The sequence below is a fragment of the Phascolarctos cinereus genome, unplaced genomic scaffold (genome assembly GCF_003287225.1).
Source record: "Phascolarctos cinereus isolate Bilbo 61053 unplaced genomic scaffold, phaCin_HiC Scaffold_726;HRSCAF=1367, whole genome shotgun sequence".
Lineage (NCBI taxonomy): Eukaryota > Metazoa > Chordata > Mammalia > Diprotodontia > Phascolarctidae > Phascolarctos > Phascolarctos cinereus.
In genome coordinates, this window is record NW_027556098.1 from 65,595,824 (window position 1) to 65,613,917 (window position 18,094).

The 18,094-nt window shown below is 36.0% G+C and overlaps 1 protein-coding gene across 1 annotated transcript in view; it reads left to right on the forward strand.

The window, feature by feature from the left end:
- The window catches only part of CFAP47 (cilia and flagella associated protein 47), an 890,592-nt gene that overhangs the window by 207,954 nt on the left and 664,544 nt on the right, over nucleotides 1-18,094 (forward strand). Inside the window, 2 exon segments of the mRNA XM_078146130.1 lie at nucleotides 13,753-13,834; nucleotides 14,814-14,939. Coding sequence (XP_078002256.1) covers nucleotides 13,753-13,834; nucleotides 14,814-14,939 — 208 coding nt within the window.

Consider the following 18,094-nt stretch of genomic DNA (forward strand, 5'->3'; position numbering starts at 1 on the left):
GAGGTCAACATCAAAACTTTAAAATGTAATTATTAATATATTTTGCTTTTTTATATCCTCTTCATTTTCAAGTAGATCCTTCTCCCATCTCCTGTCCAGTGAGCCATTCTTGGTAATAAAAAACTAAAAAGGAGAAATAAATGCAATTCAACAAAACATACTAATAGATCAATTGAAACGGACAATATGTGTAATATTCTAACCCATAGTCTACCACCTCTGTTAAAAAAAAAAAAAGGAAGAGGTACATTTCCACATTCTTTTCTTGAATCAAATTATACAAAAAATTTTAATAGAGGTGGCATAGAATAATCTGGTATCTATATTATCATGGATTGAAACATAAATGTATTATTCTTCCAGCTTGTAGAGAAACATGTATTCATAATCTTTGAACCAAAGACTCCAGTAACACATAAATTCTGATAGATGTAAGGATTTAGGCTTATTCTGAGAAAAGAGCATCATAAAAGTCCTATGATCAGTAAAAAAATAATTACAAAAGCATAATAATTGAGGTAGGTATGGAGCTTCATTACTTCTGCAATCTTTATTTCACTGTCTTCATTTTCCACCTGTCTGCACTCCTTTGATCTTCTCCATTATGAACCTCATCATCCCTTAAAATCACATCATCCATAGATCTCACACCTAATCAATATCCGCTGTCCCTGGGACCCCTCTGATTAGAAGGCAGAGTACATAGCTTGGAATATGCCTAGGGCCAGCTATCTATCTCTTCATTTCTCACCTCCCTTTGGATTTTTTATTATGTCTCCATGAAGATACTTCCTTTCTTCACGAAGCCCTCCTTTTCAGTTTCCTTTTGTGTGTTGTGTTCACTCATTAAATTATAAGCTTTTTGAGGGTAAGAATTATTTTTCTTTTTCATATTTGTATCCACAGCACTAAGCACATAATTGGTGCTTAATAAATGTTCATTCACAGACTGACTGATGGACCCACAGTAATCATAACAAAGGTTTCTTTACCAGTGTGCAAAGTTGGCATTGATTTTGAGTAATAAGTAGTTGGTACTTCAATGTCTTCTGATATTTTTGGATTAAGAATAGCTTTGGGTCTAGGGGAAATGGCTACACAGGCGTTTACCTTTTATCTAGAATGTAACTCCTAGAGAGTAAGAGCTATTTTTTTGGAGGGTGTTATGGTCATGTTCTTTGCATTTCCTGCCCTCATCACCTCCCCCCCACCCTGCCCGAGCCCAGCCTAGCTCTTAATAAATGCTTATTGGATTGGGTTGGATCATAGTTCTGGAAAACTTCCTCATACTGGCAAAATCCATTGTCACACTTTTCTCCCAATAGGCAGTGTCTATGTAGCCACACCCAGTTAGGTAGTCAGCAAAAGCCAACAGAAGCCATCGGTCTTAGAAAATTCTTTTGAACCCTTGTTCTACCCCTTGGTATATCCCTTCAAGACATTCCTGATATGCCACTTAGTAAAACTCCAAAGGAACTCTGTGGAACTAGAATGACAAGATTTATATTTGACTCCCATGAATACCCCTGGTTTCCATATAAATCAACTTGAGGGAGGCCTAGGTGGAGCTTGGTAGCATTGGTTCTTCTGTTCTAGATATATCTTATCATTATTACTTTTTTCCTTTCTGGTAGCTAAAATCTAGGGCCCACTCCAGCCACAGTCAAAGTAATATACCAGCTATGTATAATTGTGTCAAGGACCTTAGTAGTAACAACATTGAAAGGGGGTGGAATGATTCTGGTGTCCCCTTGTAAGTACCTAGTTCCCAGGAAACACCCTTGAAAATCTGATGAATACTTTTCCATTGTTGAGCTATTTTCGTGATATAAATAATAGCAAGTTCTTTCTTCCTTGTAATGATAAAAAGAAATGTCTTTGTGAAGGATTCATGTCTTTTCATTCATAGATTCATTCAGCATTTATTGAATTCTTATGTGCTGAGGTGGGTTCAAAGATACATAAGGCACAATCTCTGTCCAAATGAAGCTCACAATTTGGAAGGTCAGATAAGATATATACACAAATTTCACACACACACACACACACACACACACACACACACACACACACACTCACACGCACGCACACACGCACACAAATAAAGTGTACTAAGTTCACCAGAAGAAAGGTACAAAGTGTTATGAGAGCACATGACTTTTACCAATATCACTTAGGTAAGCACTACAATTCTCTTTTCTTTCACAGGTAAACTCCTTGGAAAAGCTGTTTACACTTGGTACCTCAACTTTTCTCTCCACTTTCTTCTTAAACTCCCTGAAATATGGCTTCTAACCTCATCATTCAGCTGAAACTGTTGTCTCCAAAGTTACCAATGATCTAACTTGCCAGATTGAACAGCCTTTTCTCATTCCTTATCCTCTTTGGGATCTCTGCTTCATTTGATAATCTCCTTCTGGTTGCTCTCTTCTCTGGGTTTTCTGGAAAATGTTTCCTCTTGGTTCTCCTCTTACCTATCTGATTACTGCTTTTTAATATCCTTTATTGATTCATAATCCATGTTATATCCACTAACTGGGTATATCTCAAGTCTCTCTACCCCTGAGATCTCTCTCTCTCTCTCTCTCTCTCTCTCTCTCTCTCTCTCTCTCTCTCTCTCTCTCTCTCTCTCTCTCTCTCTCTCTCTCTCTCACTCACTCACACACACACACACACACACACACACACACACCACACACACACACACACACACCAGTTCTATCTAGATGATTTCTGGATCTAAATAGACAGGCTCAATGTCTTCACTGAGCTATAGTCCCACATCACCAACTATATATTGGACATTTCAAACAAGATGCTCCAGAGTCATCTAAAATTCAACATATCCAAAATGAAACTAATTATCTTTTCCCCTCAAATGAATCCCTTATCTACACTTTCCTGTTACTATTGAATGAACCACCATTCTTGTAGTAGTCACTGAGGTGATGCCTTCCACTCACTCTTACTCATCCCACATATCAAATACTTTGCCAAATCTTATTGTTTCTTTCTCCACAAAATCTCTTACATAAGTTCCCTCACAACACTCGCAACCACTACCCTATTTCAGGCCCTAATTACCTCTAGTTTGGACAGTTTAACTTAACTGAATTGGCAATTTCAGGATGTTAATAAAATTTGGTTCATTAATCTAGGATGTGTTTAAATGCTTGATCCTGGAAATGGAAAGATTAGATTCTAAAAGTGACTATACTGATTATTTGTTCTCACTGTAAAAAACTGACATACCGAAGAATAAAATGATTTTTTTTGTAAAAGCAAAAAAGAATAAATGTTATAATTTTGAGTGGATCAAAGGAGATAATTCCTCCTTTTTTAGTATCCTTGACTTGAGTCTCTCCCAACTCCAATCCATTCTCCTCATAATTGTCACAGTGACTTCCCCTAAGTGTAGATTTTATCCCTATCCTTTACCCCGACTCAACAATCTCCAGTGGATATCTCTAAGATCCATTATAAGCTTCTATATTTGCATCAAACCTCTTTACAACCCAATTCCTTTCTTCCTTTTCAGTCTTATTACAATTCCTCTTCTTCCACTGTGTCTGAGCCCAACTGTCCTATTTGCTATTCTGCATGCAAGAAAGATGGTCCACATCTTTGCTTCTTCATTCTCACTGTCTCACATCCTTGTACTGCATTTGCTCTTACTGTCCACATCTTGAAATCTCTTGCTTCCTTTACAACTCAGCTCAAGACCCAGCTTTTTTCATGAAGTTTTTCCTGGTCCTCTTAGTTTCTAGTACACCTCATCCCCCTGCCTTACAAAAATATCTATCTTTGGGCTGTATCTTTTTGTTATATACTTCTTAGTGTACATATTTTCTTCCTCATTAGTACATACGCCCCTAAAAGGCAAGGACTACTTTGTATATCCCTGCCATAGAACATAGTACCTTGAACCTATAAAGCTCTTAATAAATATTTGTTGATCAGTTGATTGATTAATCTGGAAGACTCCACAGTGGCTTCAATAACTTTGACAATAGCATTCACAAGAAAAACTTTGGAAAGTTGTCTTTACTGATTACTAATGCAAAACACCAAGGCTTAATTTCCATCTTGTACTCATGGTAGTCTGTGAGTGTTGTTACAAATACTGTAGTATGTGGAGATAACTTGTGGGTGATTCTTTGAATATAATGCAACACTGGGACTTTAGTATTATATTAATGTAATAATCAAGATCACCTGATCCCAAATGATAGAAATTATTGGAACAAGATAGAGACTTCCTTCCAATGGAATTCAAAAGTCAGACTCACTCAAAGTAGTTTAATTTGAATTCTTATATATAAGCAATCCTTATCCCCCATGAAAAACATTTGTACCTTGAGCAGGTGTTGACATACCTGAATGGTCTGCAGATATTGAAGAATATAAATTTCCTATATTCTTTTGAGTCTTGGCAAGAACTATCTTATGGGCAGCATGGTTATTAGAAATTGCTATTTTAATTTCTGAAACAATGTTTTCCAACTAACTAGTGCATTGTCTTCCAATTTTATAAACTTAAAATTTAGTTTAATTAAGAGAGGTTAACTTGAGGTTCTCTTAATTGAACCTCAAGTAGTTAGTTGCACCTAAAAAAGCAGTCTTAAAACATGCCATTGAAATGTCTAAAAATTATTTTTGGACCCTTAACATAAGCCTACACTATAATCAGCAGTGGCTTCACCAGCCTGTTGATTCATTTTGCAAAATATAATCAGTAATGCTTAATGGTGCTTTCAAAATTCTCTTTAATTATTTCACAGCTTATATGAAGTAGGGGGCAGTAAGGAATTCTCTTATGCCACATTTGAGCCCCATAGATAATTCAGAATATATTGGGTTTTTTTATAGTGCCTTCTATTTAGCTTGCTTCAAGATGGAAATAAAATTGTAATTCAGATGAATCACATGATATTTAATAAATGACTTAAGGCTCTTCAATTTACCCCAAAGTAGTCATTTTAAGTACAAAACTATTCCTTTTCCAAGGTGAGGGTCATTTGTAATTGCTTACTGTAATATTTGAAAATGGGTTTACAATTTCCAAAGTCCTCCAGATTTTAATAAAATTCCATTCTATTCTATCCTATTCCATCCTATGCAAGAAAAGTCTTGTGTTTGCTTATCAATAACAGGTAAGGGATAAAGTAGGGTTTGTTTGGGGTTTTTTTTGGCTAAGCAATGGGATTAAATGACTTGCCCAGAGTCATACAGCTGGTAAGTGTCAAGTGTCCGAGGTCAAATTTGAACTCAAGTCCTCCTCCTGATTCCAGGGTGGGTGCTCTATCTACTGCACCACCTAGCTGCCCCTATAAAGTTTGTCTCAAGAAAGATAGTATTTCATTACTGCAAGAACTACTTTAGGCAAAAACCTATCCTAGAAATCACTGCAGAAAAAGTATAGGATGCTGACAAAGCCTCAAAGAATTCTCTGAACTCTACCATAATGTGCCTTGGAATGCATTCATAAGTGCATGATTTTCACAAAAAGTACTTCCTTTAGTCACTTAAAATATATTTTGAATAAGGTACTGTATTAGGATTTGTGAATTATCACCAAACTATAATTTCTCTTTTGAATAAAATTGTTGTAATATAATGTTATATAACCAGTGATTTGAAACACCGACCTTGGAGTTACTTGCATTATTAGAAACATTTTAGTTACTCTTATTTTAAAATATGAAGCAGTTGAAAAATTCTTATTCCTGACCAAAAGGGTTAAGAAGCTCCAGTGCTCAAAGGAAAAGTTGACTTTTCAAACTATATAACCCTTCTTCATTCTCGTCTTATTAAGCTGAAGACTCTTAGAAGGAAGGCAGTTCCTTAATATTAAGAGCTACTAACACCATTGAGAGAAAGTATATTTTTGGAAGTTAATAGCACCTTAGCTGGGCAGCTTTAGAAATGTGCATGTTAAATGAACCCATCTTATGTGTGTGTGTGTGTGTGTGTGTGTGTGTGTGTACATATGTATTTGTGTGCATGCATCTGCATGTACATGTGTGTGTGTGCATGTGCTCCACACACAAAAAGAAGTGGGGAAAAAAAGCTAACATCATGACTGCATCATTAATTTCCTTGGTACTTCCCTTTATTTTGTTACCATTACAAAAATTATTTTTGGCAGTGATCCCAGTGACTTTGACATTGGTATGCATGATTTCTGTTTTGATGGTTTATGACCTGAGAGTGTAGGTATGGAAGAGCAGTTTCTGCACTAAAGACAGGCTGCCCAGATTTATTTGTTCCTTTTAGCAGCAAATATAAGTCTCTTAGGAAATACTGACTATGATGAAAGTCCTTAACATCTTGAAATTGCCAATATAGTTAATAAAATTGGTTCATTAATCTAGGATGTATTCAAATGCTTGAACCTGGAAATGGAAAGATTAGGCTGTAAAAATGACCATGCTGATTACTTGCTCTCACTGTTAAATTTGACACACCAGAGAGTAAAATGAAATCTTTTTAAAAGCAAAAAAAAAAAGTGTAAATGTTATAATTTTGAGGGTCGTAAGATTTTTCAAACATGGAATCAGATATTATCATAATACATACATACATACATACATACATGCACACATACACACATATATCTGGAGATAATTTAAAATTTTATTATCTAGATAGAATGATTAATTTCTACCTTGATTTTTGATACTGTGTATAACATTATGAGAAAATAATTCAAATAGAAAAATGAGTCTGCAAAAGTATAGTAAAGTCAATTATGGATGCCAACTGATGTTAGTTTTATAAGCTATTGATGAGCTGTAAAACTAAATCTTGCCTAATTTGCCCAGTAAATTCAATTCTGGAAAAAAAATGGTTCAGCCCATAGGATAATAGAGAATACAGTTAGAAAGGATTAGTGCAAAAAAGCTGAATGACATTGAATTATCTTTCTCCTTAAGCTTCCTGATTTTTAAAATAAAAATAAGAATGTTTTAATGATATTTTATTTTTCCCCAGTTACATGTCAAGAAATTTTTAGCATTTATTTTTATTTTTACAAGGTTTTGAGTTCTAAATTCTTCTCCCTCCTTCCCTCCTCTTCCTTCTTCTGAAAATGGTAGACGGGTTGATATAGTTTATACATGTGCTATCAAGTAAAAACAATTTCCATATTAGTCACAGTTATGAAAGAATAAAAGGATCAAAAGAAAAAAATGCAAGAAAGATTAAAATAAGTGAAAAATATGCTTCAATTTGCATTCAGAGTGGATCAGTTCTTTATCTGTGTATGGATAGAATTTTCCTTCCTGAGTCCTTTGTACTTGTCTTGGATTATTGTGTTGCTGGGAAGAGCTGAATCATTCATAGCTGATCATCACATAATGTTGCTGTGCAGTGTTTTTCTGGTTCTTCTTATTTCACTTCGCATTAGTTCGTATAAGTCTTTCCAGGATTTTCTGAAATCTGCCTGTTCATCATTTCTTATTGCACAATAGTATTCCATTACATTCATATACCACAGCTTGTTCAGCCATTCCCTAATTGATGGACATTCCCTCAATTTCCAATATGTTGCCACCACGAAAAGGGCTGTTATAAATATTTTTGCACGTTTAGGTCATTTTCCCTTTTTTGTGATCTCCTTAGGATACAGATTAGTAGTGGTATTGCTGGATCAAAGGGTATGAACAGTTTTATAGTCCTGTGGGCATAGTTCTAAATTGCTCTCCAGAAAGGTTGGATCAGCTCACAATTCCACCAACAGTGCATTATTGTCCCAATTTTCCCACATTCCATCCAATATGTATCATTTTCCTTTTTTTTGTCATATTAGCCAATCTGGTAAGTGTGAGGTGATATCTCAAAGTTCTTTTAATTTGCATTTCTCTAATCAAAAGTGATTTAGAGCACTTCTTCATATACCTATAAATACCTTTGATTTCTTCATCTGAAAACTGCCTGTTCATATACTTTAACCATTAATCAGTTGGGGAATAGCTTGAATTCTTATAAATTTGACTCAGTTCTCTATATGTTTGAGAAATGAGGCCTTTATCAGCAACACTTGCTGAAAAGATTGTTTCCCAGCTTTTTGCCTTCTAATCTTGGCTGCATTGGTTTTGTTTGTACAAAAGCCTTTTAATTTAATATAATCAAAGTTATCTATTTTACATTTTGTAATGCCCTCTATCTATTGTTTGGTAATGAATCCTTCCCCTCCCCATAGATCTGACAGGTAGACTATTCCTTGCTCTTCTAATTTGTTTATGGTGTCACCCTTTATGTCTAAATCATGCACCCATTTTGACTTTGTCTTAGCATATGGTGTGAGGTGTTGGTCTGTACCTGGTTTGTGTCCTATTGTTTTCCAGTTTTCCCAGCAGTTTTTGTCAAATAGTGTGTTCTTACCTCAAAAGCTGGGGTCTTTGGGTTTATCAAACACTAGGTTACTATGGTCTAATCTATTCCACTGATCTACCACTCTATTTCTTAGCTAATACCAGACGGTTTTGATGATTATTGCTTCATAATATAGTTTAAGATCTGGTATTGCTAGGCTACCCTCCTTTGTATTTTTTTTAAAATTAATTCCCTTGACCATTTTTTCTTCCAGCTGAATTTTGTTGTTATTTTTTCTAGCTCTATAAAATAATTTTTTTGGGTAGTTTGATTGGTATAGTCCTAAATAGGTAAATTATTCTAGGCAGAATTGTCATTTTTATTATGTTGGCTTGTTAGGCCGAGCCAACATAATAAATCAAATATAAAAATATATCAAATACCAAATATCATAAAATATCAAAAAGTGATATTTTTGCAATTGTTTAAATCTCTCTTCAGACCCTTACTAGTTGTGTGATCCTGGGCAAGTGAGTTAACCTCTGTTTGCCTTAATCCACTGGAGAAGGAAATAGCAAACTACTCTAGTATTTTTGTCAAGAAAATCCCATGGACAGTATTGGCATGCTATGATCCATAGGGTTATTAAAAGGCAGATATGACTGAACAACTGAACAGCAACATGTACATATGCACACGGCATATATATGTAGGTATAATGCACAATATATGACATGCATATCACGTGTAGAAATTACATATATACACACAAATATGGTCCTAAGGACCTTTTAAGCCACACACATGAGTATGTATATATAGATATAGATATACATATATACACACTACATATATAATATACATACTAAGTATATATTTACACACATGCACACACACATATACTTTGTCTTTCCCACTGGAATGTCAACTTATTGACTGTAGCAACTATTTCATTTTTTGTATTTGTATCTCTATTACCTAGTGTCTGGGACATAGTAGGCACTTAATAAATGATAGATAAATTGATTATAGAAAACCTTAAAGTGGAAGAACTAAATCCAATGTGTTATCCTCAAGCTTTTTGCATTACCAGAAAGTTTCCTTGTCCAAGTAATTGATAAAAAATGTACAAAACACAGGGCCAGACATAGACCACTTGGTCATTCCACTAGAGATCTTCTTTCAAATTGACATCAAGGTAGTTGAGACTGGCAGTTCAATGAATTATGAATCCATCTGACATAGTCCACATTTCTCCATCCTATCCACAAAAGTAATATTAGAAGCTTTGTTAAATTCTTGCCTGAATCTAGGTGAACTAAGAATATTCCCTTTATCCACATACCTGGTAACCCAATCAAAAAGGAAATCAAATCAGCCTGGCATTATTTATCTTTAATGAAGTCACACTAACTATGATCACTACTTTCTTTTTTCTAACTATCCCTTTCAATTACACATTTTTGATTTTCCCCATGAATTGAAGCCAGGCCAACTGGTCTAAAATTTTCAGACTTGATTCTGTTTTCTCCTTGGAAAATTAGAATGACATTTTTCCTCCTCTCGTTTTGTGGTACTTCTTTTGTTTGCCATGTTCTTTTAAAGATCACTAACAAAGGTTCAGCTCTCACCTTGGTCAAATCACATGCGGAATACTGTGTTTAATTCTGATTAGTATATTTCAAGAAGGCATTAAGAAGTTAGAGGGCATCCAAAAGAGGGCAAGATGGTGAATGGCAGCAAAATCATGTCAAATGAGGATAAATTGTAAGAATGGAGATCCAGTGGAAAGAGCCTGGATTTGGAGTCTGAAGATCTGACTCTTGACACTTGTATTACCTTGCACAAGGCCCTGAACTTTGCTGGGCTTTAGTTTCCTCATCTGTAAAATGAGGAGATTTTAGTAGTTTGGTCTCTCAGACCTCTTTGAGCCATACATTTAATTTCCTTGCCCCAATCTCTCCTTTGTCCCACTGCTAAATTGATCTCCCCAAAGCCTTTTGAATAAACTCCAGTGGCTCCATTATCTCTAGGATCACACAGAAAATTCTCTGTTTAGCTTTTGAAGCCCTTCATGACCTGGCCTTTTCCTGCCTTTTCTCTTTTCTTGCACTTATGCCCCTGTATTTGCTCTGTGATTCAGGCTCTCTGGCTTCTTTGCACATGATATTACATATCCTGACTCTAAGTGTCTCCTCTGGTTGTCCCTCATTGCTGGAGCTCCTTCCCTCCTCTGCCAGCTTCTCTGGCTTTCTTCCAGTCCTTAGCTAAAATTCTACCATCTGCAACAGGCCTTGATCGATTATCCTTAAATCTGAGATGTTCTCTCTGTTGATTATCTTTAATTTTTCTTGTATGTATAATGCTTTTTCATAGTAATTTGTATGTCGTCTCACCACTAGACTGTAAGCTTTTTGAGGATAGAGGCTTTTTTTTTCACCTTTCTTTGTATCCCAGCACTTAGCACAGTGCTGGGCACATGATAGGCTTTTAATAAATGCTTGTTGACTTGACTTCGATTGTGATCTATAATCCTTTGACTTGTATATGTTTTATTTGGAGAAGAAAAGATTTAGAGGGTTACCTGATCATCTGTTCTCAAGTATATGAAGAGTATTAAATGGAAGAGGGAATACAGGTGTTCTGCATGGTACCAGACTCAAAGAAGTAGCAACAGGTTGAACTTGCAGAGAGGCATGTTTATGCTTCAAGAGAGGAAATAAAAATTCTAACATTTTGAAATACCCAAAAGTGGAATGAGTGGAATGAAGTAGCCAGTTCTTTTTCCTGGAGGTCTTTAAGACAAGCTTGGATGACTTTTTTGGTGAGATGCTCTACAGGGGATTCTTGTTCATGTATATGACAGGTGATGGGTAAATAATCTCTGAGGCTCCCTTCTAAACCTTGAGAACTTGGGATGCAGTGTAGCTTGCCTGGTAACCTCATAAGCCTTACTGCAGCAGGTAGATTTTTGTTGTGATATCCCTATTATCTTGTGTTTCAATTCCCTTTTAGCCATTTTCATTCCCTTTTCCAGCCCAAAGATTATTCTTCTTGATAGAGAATACAAAAGTGAACTCTATCATCAGCTTTCTTTCTTTTACCAGTTATTATGATTGTATCCATCTTGACAGTGGTTCCATCTTTTTCTGAATTTTCTTTTCCTTTGTATAGTCCAAAACAAAGCAACACAAAACACTTCCCACAAAACTCAAACCAACCTAAAACAAAAAGCCAAAAAATCTTTATTGCCCTTATCATTTCTCTAAAGCTTATTTTGATGTTCAGCTTTTTTGATGCTGTGTTTACAGGACTATGTCATCCAAATGTATTCATCTTTCTTTACCTCACCTTCCTTTCATTTTCTAAATCTAATTTTGTCCTCCTTGTGTATCCAATCCCCCTTTTTTCCTCATCAGAATAAATTATTTTTGTCATCAGATTTCATTCTTCAATTTCCTTTAATTCCTGAGCTAATTCTTTTTTGCATAATTTTAGACCATGGATTTCTCTTTATCCTTTCTCTGATCCCTTACAAATCTTGTTTCCCTAAATCTAGACTTTTCTGAAATTTCCTTTTCCCTTTGGTCACAGTTGGTTATATCAATCCAAGCTTCCCTTCAAGTCCACATCAATAATCAAGAGAATTAGGTGCAGAATAATAATAGTTTTCCTTGTCACCTTCTTTGCTTTTTGAATGTCAAAATTATTCTTAAGGGAGGATAGTGATACAGATGGTATCTGTGATTTCATTAGTGTAATGAATTCCCTATGTGAAGAAACTTCCTCTACCAATGTAGTCTGGAACCTTCTCTGCAACATTATGCATTAAAGAATTGTCCAAAGCACGGAGAGGGTGGACTTGGAAGCAGGAGCCGTGGTCTAGGAGGTGGATGCTACCACTCCCATGGTTCCTTTGCTTATTCCTCACTGTGACAGTTGGCTAGTAGCTATTGCTGGTGGTGATGAGGAAGGCAGATCTCTTCTCTGCAACGGTTTTTCCTCTTAATAATGGCTACAGTGACTGGGCTAGAATTAGGTCTCTTGGCCTGTGAGATATCATTGTTGCCAAAGTTTTATGGTTCAGGGTCCTGGGCTGTCTCCATTAGGATCTGAAGGGAGATAGTGGTCAAGGTAGGTGATGGTGGTTTGACTTACCTGGTGCATGTTGCTGCCTGTCTTTCCTCCAGAGTGCCCCATTGCATTAGCTTGGCTGGCTTACCTACCTATGTCTGGATAATTGAAATCCTACATAATTGCTTCATCATATTTCTGGGACAGGCTTATGGTCTGTTTCTTGTGTGCCTCAACTGTTTCCTCTTTTGGTCCAGGTGATACAATGAAGTATATCCAATAAAACAATATTCCTGTTTTTTCTTTACTGATTTTCACCCCAAATCTTTCAACCATACTTGTAGTTCCTTAGTTTCTGGATATGAATATATCTACTTAATCTGTCACACTACTTTACCTTTATCTATTCTGTTGCTGCTAAATAAAATGTATATAGCCTTATAGAACCATATTGCAGTCAAGGATCCCATTCCAGCAAAATGAAAATTAAGTCCTTATATTAGGATCTGCAACTTTATCTTTGATCTGATTTCATAGTATTGTTCAATATTTATAGTATTTTCCCAGTAGATAATAATTATGGTAATTAGCTTATTAAATATTAGATGTGAAAGGAGAATAATAACAATGGCATAATTGATTAAAAAAATCTAGCCTCAGAGTCAGGAAGATCTAGGTTTAAGCCCCATCCCTCTCATACACGCCCCAATTATGTGACCCGGAGGAAATCACTCAACCTCTCAGTGTCCCAGCCAAGAGTTTAAGACTGAAAATTGTAGAATAGTTGTTTCCTCACAGGGACCTGTTGAAATCATATTTCTGAATGAAATAAAAATGATCAAAAAAGTAAGAAGAAATAATGATGATAGTAATCAAAACTGTCATTTAAACAACACTTTAAGGTTTACTGTCCTATAAAGCTATCCTTGTTTTATCTACTTAAAAAAATTTTGATCCATACTACAAGCCTGTGAGATAAGTACTACAGGTATTTTGTTATCCTCATTTACAGATGGCTAAGAAAAATTAAGCACCTTCTCTATAGCCACACAACTCTTGCATTATGATTTGGACTCAGGTCTTCCTGATTCCAAAACCACTGCTTTATCTTTCATAGTATACTACCTTAATAGATACTAAAGGATTGATTAATAAAAATTATTTAAATTTAAAAAATTATGTAAATTTTCTACTTGGAGATGAATTTTTTTCTGTTTTAGAATTAAATTTTATTAAAATTTATATTTTGTGTAGTTCTAGCCCAGTAAATAAGTTTAAATGTTAAATATTCTAATATTACTTATTTTACTTAAAAAGTCAGGTGTTCTTACCAGTATAATAAGTTTAATTTTTTTTTTTAAGAACTCAAGGAGCATGCCTTCCTTATATACTTCCTGAATTTCTACTTGAACCAGAAGATTACAAGAAATGGATTAAAATAAAAGTAAGGAAAGAAATGGTGCTTGGGAAAAGTTTACAGAATAGTGGCTTTATAGTTGCTATGCATTTGTAAAAAGATTTTTAATCAGCTTGTTACTAATCTTTTAAAAGTTATTAGAATATTCTCTTGTCATTTCTTATGAAAGGGAATTGACAATGACATTCTGTCCCTGAAAGCATTGTTGTATCATGGGCTTTTTTACACTTGCAACCATTCTTCTTCTTGCTGTTTTTAACTTAAATGTTTTATATACTGTTCCTATGCAGAGATTAAATTGTGGTATGAGTCAGGACCATTCCGTGTTTTTATACACACACACACACACACACACACACACACACGTACACTCACATACACTTCAGATCAGAGAGGAATAACTTTATTCTTATGTTGATTTGGTTTATAAAACTAACTATAAAATGTTGGTCCATTTATAACAACATAAAGTTTTAGGGATCAAATGCTTGAAAAAAAAGTGGTATTATGCAAGTCAAAATGGTATTTCTAAGTCCTTCCCATTCTAGCTCAGGCCTCCCTTTATATACTCATCACACCTTACTCCCCTTTAGGCAATCTACTTCTCTGTCCCAATCAAACAACCTGCATGCTACTCAACATCTCCCTAGACTGTCCCCAAGGCTTACAATTCACTCCTTCCTTACCTCTCTGCTTCTTAGTATCTCTAGTTCCCTTCAAAGCTCAGCTTAAGCACCGCCTCTTACATGACAGTCTTCCTATTCTCACAACAGACTGCTCAGGTAGGTGCTATCAGGTATTCCACTTAAGATCTATATGACCTTGGGCAAGTATTGTAACCTCCTGAGGGTTAGAGTCATCAGTTTCCCAATATGTAAAATGAGGTATTGCAATAGATGACCTTCCATCTCTGTCTATACACTTTGAAATTGAATAGTTAGCTATCAGAGTCTACCTGGTGATGAAAACATTTTAAAAATTATTTTATACATTTTGTTTTTTAAAGGCTGCCAGTAAAGGGGAATCTGAGAAGACCCAAATGCCTGCAAAGTATACTTTGATCATAGAGGACTCTAAGTTTGAAGCTATGAGTAAACGTGTCTGGACAGATGTGTTACTTCAGACATACAAGGTAAGATTCTTTTGTTGTTGTTGTTCTTTTTCTTCTTGTTATTATTATTATTGATGGAGCTCCTGAAATCTTGCTATAATGCCACTCTTGGAATTCATGTCAGAGTACCACATTATAGGTTAGACTCTGCTACGAAAAAGTCCTTCCAAAAGTCTTTTAAAACAATACCAAAGTATAGCTGTACAGTATAACATACCCTCTCCAATCCCTTCTAATCCCTAGTCTGTGTTCCTAGACTTCTGACTGTAAGTCCTCCTCCAAACAAAGCTCTTTCCTTCACCTCATTGCAGTAGTTTATCCTGGCCTAATCTATATTCCATAATCTTTCCCTTTGCCACTTTCATTCTATCCCATATCAATGGAACTCCTCAATGCATCCCAGCTAGGTTTTAGAGGTGAACAATGTGATCAAAGCAATCCATACTGAAGCCACACTGACTTTTGCCCAAGGTAGTTTAAATGTCAGTTGCTTACACAATTGAATTTCTGGCAAAGTTTCAGGCAGAGAAGAAGAGAGATTCTTGGGCAAGAGCGAGACTTTTTAAAAAATCATAGTAGTATGCTCACTCTACCGAAAAGACTGGCTTTGGAAGGAAAAATCATAGAATACTAAATTGAAGGGATTTTAGAGTATATATGTCTTTACTGCCTCCCAGGCTGGGGAAGCTGGGTGTGCAGTGGATAGAGCACTGGGTTTCACTGGGAGTCAGGAAGCCCCTTATTTCTACTCATTTCCTGGCTACACTAGTACAATTGCTTCTTAACTTATCTCTCTGCTTCAAGTCTTTCCCCATTTCAGTCCCAACTCCATGCTGCTGCTAAAGTGATTTTCCCTAAGCATAGCTCTAACCATGATGCTCTCCTCTTTAATCAACTCCAGTGGCTCCTTATTACCTCTAGAATCAAATATAAGCTCCTTGGTTTAGCTTTTAAAACCCTTGACAACCCAGTGCCAATTTATCTTTCCAGGCTTATTATACATGATTTCTCCTCCTATACGCTCTATTCTGAGCAAACTGGCCTCCCTCACATATGACATTTTAATTCCTGCCTCTGTGATTTTGCACTGACTGTCCGCAATGCCTAAAATCCATTCCTGTCTCATTTCTGCTTCATGTAATCACTGTCTTCTTCAAGAGCCAGAACAAATATTAACTTCCACATGAATCCTTTTCTGATCCTCTCAACTACAGCTACCTTGACTCTTAAATTACTTTTTACTTGTGTATATTTATAGATGTTCTTGTTTTCTCCCCTTGTTAGAATGTAAGCTCTGTGTGAATTTGTGCTTATATCCCCAGTGCCTAACAGAGTGCCTGGAATATAGTAGTATTTTAATGAATACTTATTGATTGACTGATTATTTGATTGAATGCTACTTCCAGGCAACCTTCTCCTGAAGAAATTATGGGATGATCTGCATGAATAGGAAAAGGAAAAATAAATTTAAAGAGCTGGTCATAGTGTGGCAGAGCCCAGATGACAGAGAAAAGGCAGGGACTTACCTAAGGTCTCCCAAATTCCCATCCAAACAATTCTAAATAATACCTCAAAACAGATTCTAGAACAACAAAACCCACAGAAGGATGAAGTGAAACAATTTCCTAGCCCAACACAACTTAGAAGGCAGGCAGGAAAGGTGTATCTCACTGAGGACGAGTATAACACAGTCTGGTGCAGGCTGTGCCAGCACAGGCACAGGAAACCAGTAGCAGGCCTTGTGGGACAACTAAATCAGAGGTGGCAGTGGCTGCTTCCAGAGCTCTCAGCCCAAGACTGCAAGAGGGTCAGACAACTGGTCAGAAGGAGAATCCAGGGGTCCCTTTGCTGGTGTAAGACTCTGTTGTATTGCACATACTTACATTTGAGTCACAGTCTTCCCAAATTGCAGTCCCAGTAAGAGGAGGGACACTAGGTACCAGAGCTTATGGCCACAGGAGAGCTGGGACCCTGGTCGCAGTTCCAGGGCATAAAAGAGTGCTTGTAGTAACCCAAAGACCAGAGCACAGGCCAGGAGAATAGTAAACATGCTGCTCCTTAGATTAAACCACTTTGGAACAACTATAAGCATACAGACCCTGAGAACTAACTCTGAAAATATCAGCACACAAACCTGAAGCTTGGGATGGTACTCATTCCAACATGGAAAGAGTCTAACTTTAATATGAAGTTCAAAGTTAGGAAATAGCCTGGAAAAATGAGCAAACAACAAAAAAGATCCTGACCAAAGAAAGTTACTATGGTGAGGGGAGTTAGGTGTTGCAGTGGATAGACCACTATCTCTGGAGTCAGAAGGACCTTAGTTCAGATTCAGCCTCACACACTTACTATCTCTGTGACCCTGGGCAAGTCACTTACCTCCAATTGCCTCCACAGGGAAAAAAAAAAAAGAAAGTTACTATAGTGATAGGGAAGATCAAAACACAAACTCAGAAAAGGACAACAAAGTCAAAAATACTACATCAAAAGCCTCAGAATAAAACGTGAATTAGTCTCAAGCTCAAAAATATTCTTGGGAGAGCTCAAATGGGATTTAAAAAATCGAATAAGAGATGTTGAGGAAAAATTAGTAAAAGAAATGAGAGTGATGCTAGAAAATAATGAAAAAAGAATCAACAGCTTGGTAAAGGAGACCCAGAAAATGCTGAAGAAAATAACACCTTAAAAATAGGCTAGACCAAATGGCAAAAGAGGTCCAAAAAGCCAATGAGGAGAAGAATGCATTAAAAAGCAGAATCGGCCAAATCAAAAAAGATATACAAAAATTCACTGAAGAAAAGAACTTCTTAAAAAGTAGAATTGGCCAAATGAAAAAGGATGTACAAAAGCTCAATGAAGAAGATAATTTTTTTTATTTTCTTAATTTATTTTAATTTATCAACAATCACTTCCATAAGCTTTTGAATTTTAAATTTTTCTCCCGCTCCCTCTATACTTCCCTCCCCCAAATGGTGTGCAATCTGATATAGGCTATACATATACATTCCTATTAAACATATTTTCACATTAGTGATGTTGTAAGGAAGAATTAGAACCAATAGAAGGAACCACAAGAAATAGAAAACAAAACAAAACAGAAGAAAAAATAGCAAATAGTATGCTTTGATCTGCATTCAAACTCCATAGTTCTTTCTTTGGATGTGGATAGCATTTTC